The sequence below is a fragment of the Taudactylus pleione genome, unplaced genomic scaffold (assembly GCF_031769625.1).
Source record: "Taudactylus pleione unplaced genomic scaffold, aTauple2 ptg000139l, whole genome shotgun sequence".
Lineage (NCBI taxonomy): Eukaryota > Metazoa > Chordata > Amphibia > Anura > Myobatrachidae > Taudactylus > Taudactylus pleione.
The window spans coordinates 5,220,772-5,225,000 of NW_028284541.1; the positions used below are offsets into that span (position 1 = coordinate 5,220,772).

General features: G+C 40.1%; 1 protein-coding gene across 1 annotated transcript in view; it reads right to left on the minus strand.

Annotated features, from left to right (window-relative positions):
• Nucleotides 1-1,693: 1,693 nt before the first annotated feature.
• Nucleotides 1,694-4,229, minus strand: part of SIX1 (SIX homeobox 1) — a 3,604-nt gene continuing 1,068 nt past the window's right edge. Inside the window, 1 exon segment of the mRNA XM_088473766.1 lies at nucleotides 1,694-2,553. Within this exon segment, the coding sequence (XP_088329892.1) occupies nucleotides 2,268-2,553 (286 nt within the window). The 3' untranslated portion in view covers nucleotides 1,694-2,267.

The window sequence follows — 4,229 nt, forward strand, 5'->3', positions numbered from 1 at the left end:
TCCCCAGCCACAGTCCCCCCTACAGAGAGGGCTTTCCTCCCCGTCCCCATTACCCAGCCACAGTCCCCCCTACAGAGAGATATTTCCTCCATGTCCCCATTCCCCAGCCAGGTTCTCCCTACTGAGGAGGTTTTCCTCCATGTCCCCAAGCTGCAAGAGTAAACACTGCTGCCACTTAGATAAACACCTATTTAATGGTCCAAGACACCAACAAAAGGATCATTACCATAAAGCAATGGGGGCGAATGCCAGTGATGTGCTGAGATAATAAACTAACTGCGCCCTAGAGAAGAGGACAATATTTGTCTTTCTAAGCGCTTGTCAGTGTTAGATCCCAAAATCTAGATGTGCCTATAGTAATGAGAGCGGTGAGATGGGAATGATACTTGTGCACATAACACCAATTTAGCGACAGCAGGCGCAGTAAGAGTTAACCGAAGGCATTTGAGCAGACGGAGAATAATTATAGTGACACTTCTTTGTGCAGCTCTTGTGTTCTGTATAATGTAAATCATTACGGGTTAGTAATTAGTTGGCAGTAATCCACATATTGCAAAAATCGTGTATCATTCATACAAACACAGGTTCTGGGGATTATAAAATATAATGCATTTATCCCCCACTTCCCCCCCCCCACACACACACCTTACCCCACTAGAAACCCACCACACTCCCCCACTCCCCCCGCCAACACCACTATACACCATCACACACCGTCACCAGCCCTTTGGCACGTATGCTGGGGGAATTCAGCGTAGCATGCTTAATGAAAGGGTTAAACAGTGCAGAGAGTGAGGCTTTGCAGGATATTATTCAGATATAGAATTTATGGTATGTTATATAAGGCGAAGGTGACGGCCCGAGAGGAATACAAACGGCTTTTTAACGAATGTACTGATATATAATAGAAATAATCTAAAAGCACTGAGAATATTATAGACTGAACACAAACATCCAACAAAGATATATGATGAATATATACAGTATGTATGTACGTATGTATGTATGAGTGTAGGTATATGTGGGTGTATAAACATATTATATTATGTGTTGACTAACTTACTTAGTTATTGAAAAAGATTCTAATAGACAGGCCACCGTGAGGCAGTTACCGTACAATAAGATACAATGTTTGCTTTGAAAGAAGATAAAAACAATAATAACAACGACAAACAAACAAAAACAGAACAAAAAAAGGCTAAATTGCTGCCATTTAACTCTAGTAAATAACCTATTAAGATAAAACGAGGGAACTACTGAAATACTCCAAGAGATTATAGCATTTCCAAAGCAGAACAGACGTTCAGAACATTAAGGTTACTGAGCTTAATCGTTTTCCAATAGCAATCAACAAGCCATGGACGTTAATATGTCATTTTTATTGATAGAGTAATCCTATGCCCGCTGACAAATCGCCATTAAATTCTGGTTTGACGCATTCACCTCTAAGCGCATAAATGTACTCCAAACATTTGCGCAAAATAAATATACGTTAATATGGAAAGAAAGGTTCTGTGCTCGATTCTCTAGTTTTTTTTTTTTTAGCAAAACGAAATCAGTCTCACAGGAGACCAGATATGTTCTATAACTTCCATACAAATATACTCACATTGGCGTAAGCTTTTGCGCAGCACTGATAATATTTGAGCATTTGTTACTATCCCTGATTGGTGACAAAAGACATCAGGCGCTGTTTGTTTGTTTTTTTCTAATACTGTATTTTATTATAAACTACTTTGCAATCGTTTTTATAACACTAAAAGTGAAAAAAAATGTAAACGTGACCTCCTCCAAACTGGTGATCACATCTGTGGGTGCCACTGGGGAGCACTAAGCTTCCACGCATTATCCTCCATCTAATCTGTGTTCCACCAATTTTCTTGTTATCTTGTTTGTCGGAGAAAAAAAAAGCGGATCTTCATAAATAAAGCGCAATAATATCCTCTATGTCGTATATCCTAAGTTTTGTAAACCTGCTGCGTTGAATTGAAGAAAACATTTTGGGAGGTGGGTGCCTTAGGGCCCCTGTTCTCAGCGTTTGGCTAATTGCAGAAGAGCTATGGGGGGAGGGGGGGGCATTATAAGAGCATTGGGTGGAGATGGGTGAGTAGGGGGGATTTCTGATCAGGAATAAAAAAAAAGTCACTTTATTTCTCTTTACATATAATAAGTACCATGAGATGAAACCACGAAATGTCTGGCTATGTACAGTAAGGGTGCAGTCACTGGGGCCCTTGGGAGTGGGGCCCGGGCTGGGATACGTCTGCCTAGGATCCTAGGTCCACCAGGCTGGAGGTAAGGGGTCCGAGCAGTGAGTCCTGCAGCTGGTGCTGGTGTGCGGCCAGCCCGCCCTGAGAGGCACTAAGGGCGCTGAGAGAGTAAGAGCTCCCGGGGTGAGTCAGGTTCCCCTGCAGGAGCAGCACTGAGTTCTGGTCTGGACTCTGGGGGGGTGAGAACTCCTCCTCGGAGCTGGACATGAGAGATTTTCCCCCATCCAACGGGGAGAGCTGGTTCTGTTTGTTGCTGGATGTGTTGTTATTCTCTGTGTTCTCCCTGGAAAATAAATATATATACATTATATCATTCCTTGTTTTAGTTACAGTACATATGTTTGAGTACATTACCTCTATCCCCTACACTCAGTCTATCTAGCTATTATCTAGAATTATTGCACTTATATTATTTTTTATATACCCGGCTAAATTATAATCGGTGTGATGGTATATGTGTGTATGGGGGAGGGGGTGTCCAACTACTCCCCCCCACCCCCTATCTAACTGTATAACTCACGTACCTGTCTGATGTTCTCTCTATAATTTAATTGTTCCATGCGCTCAAGTTATTACGTCTACTTCTGAACTGCCCCTTTATCCACCTGAGGCAAGATAAATAATGCCTCTCTTTCTGGTGATGGTGCAAATAATCCCATTACAGGGAGATATACTATGTATTTATATATATATGATATTCAGATAGGTATAGGTATATATAGACATTTAAATATGTAAATATAATTTGATGCGTTAAAATATAGGTATATGTGTGCAATATATATATATATATATATATATATATAGACACATATATATATATATATATATATATATATATATAATCTAAATATGATTGTGTGTATGTATATATATATGTGTTTACAATATACATATGATTTTGTGTGTATATATATATATATATATATATAAATGTATATATATATATATATATATATATATATATATATATATATATATATAGATGTGTGTTTGTATGTATATGAAGTGATCTCAGGTCTGTATACTGTCATTGTTGTGGAACGCTAGTACATGTGCTGAGGGCTCCTGGTACACACATGTGATGCGGCCCTGGCAGTCACAGCCTAGTGTGTGGTGAGCTAGGAAAACACAGGACTCCACAGACACCACTTTATTTGTTTATTTATCCCGGAGTCCCCACTACACGCAGAGCTCCAGCAAACGGTGAGTCCATTACTTACTGGGAGGGGTGGAGGGGAGATAAACTTGATTTATTGAATATTAATCCATTCGATTTCACAAATAAAATATGTGGTTTAAGCTCTTTCCTGCCGGATTGTCAGTCTGTATTAAATCCCCCAACCACGTGTGATGTCAACAGGGCAGTAGGGAAGATGGGGGGCTCCTTTGTCTGGGACTCCAAGCAGGGAAATGCGGGGGGCTTGCTATGCCCAGTGCATGGGCTGCAGGCAGTATATAACTCTCCCACTCACATAGGTACTATGGCATTGCCCAGCAATGACACATTACAGTTCGGTCTTCATCACTGCGTTAGTGGCTAGTGCTTACTACAGTATGTGATACTAATGTGATATATAATAATGGTGATAGTTGGCCAGTGCTCCCTATATGAAACTTATGTGATATATAATAATAGTGATACTTGGTCAGTGCTCCCTATATGATACTGTGATATATAATAATGGTGACACTTGGTCACTGCTCCCTATATTATACTGTGATATATAATAATGATGACACTTGGTCACTGCTCCCTGTATGATACTGTGATATATAATAATGATGATGACACTTGGTCACTGCTACCTATATGATACTGTGATATATAATAATGGTGACACTTGGTCACTGCTCCCTGTATGATACTGTGATATATAATAATGGTGACACTTGGTCACTGCTCCCTGTATGATACTGTGATATATAATAATGGTGACACTTGGTCACTGCTCCCCT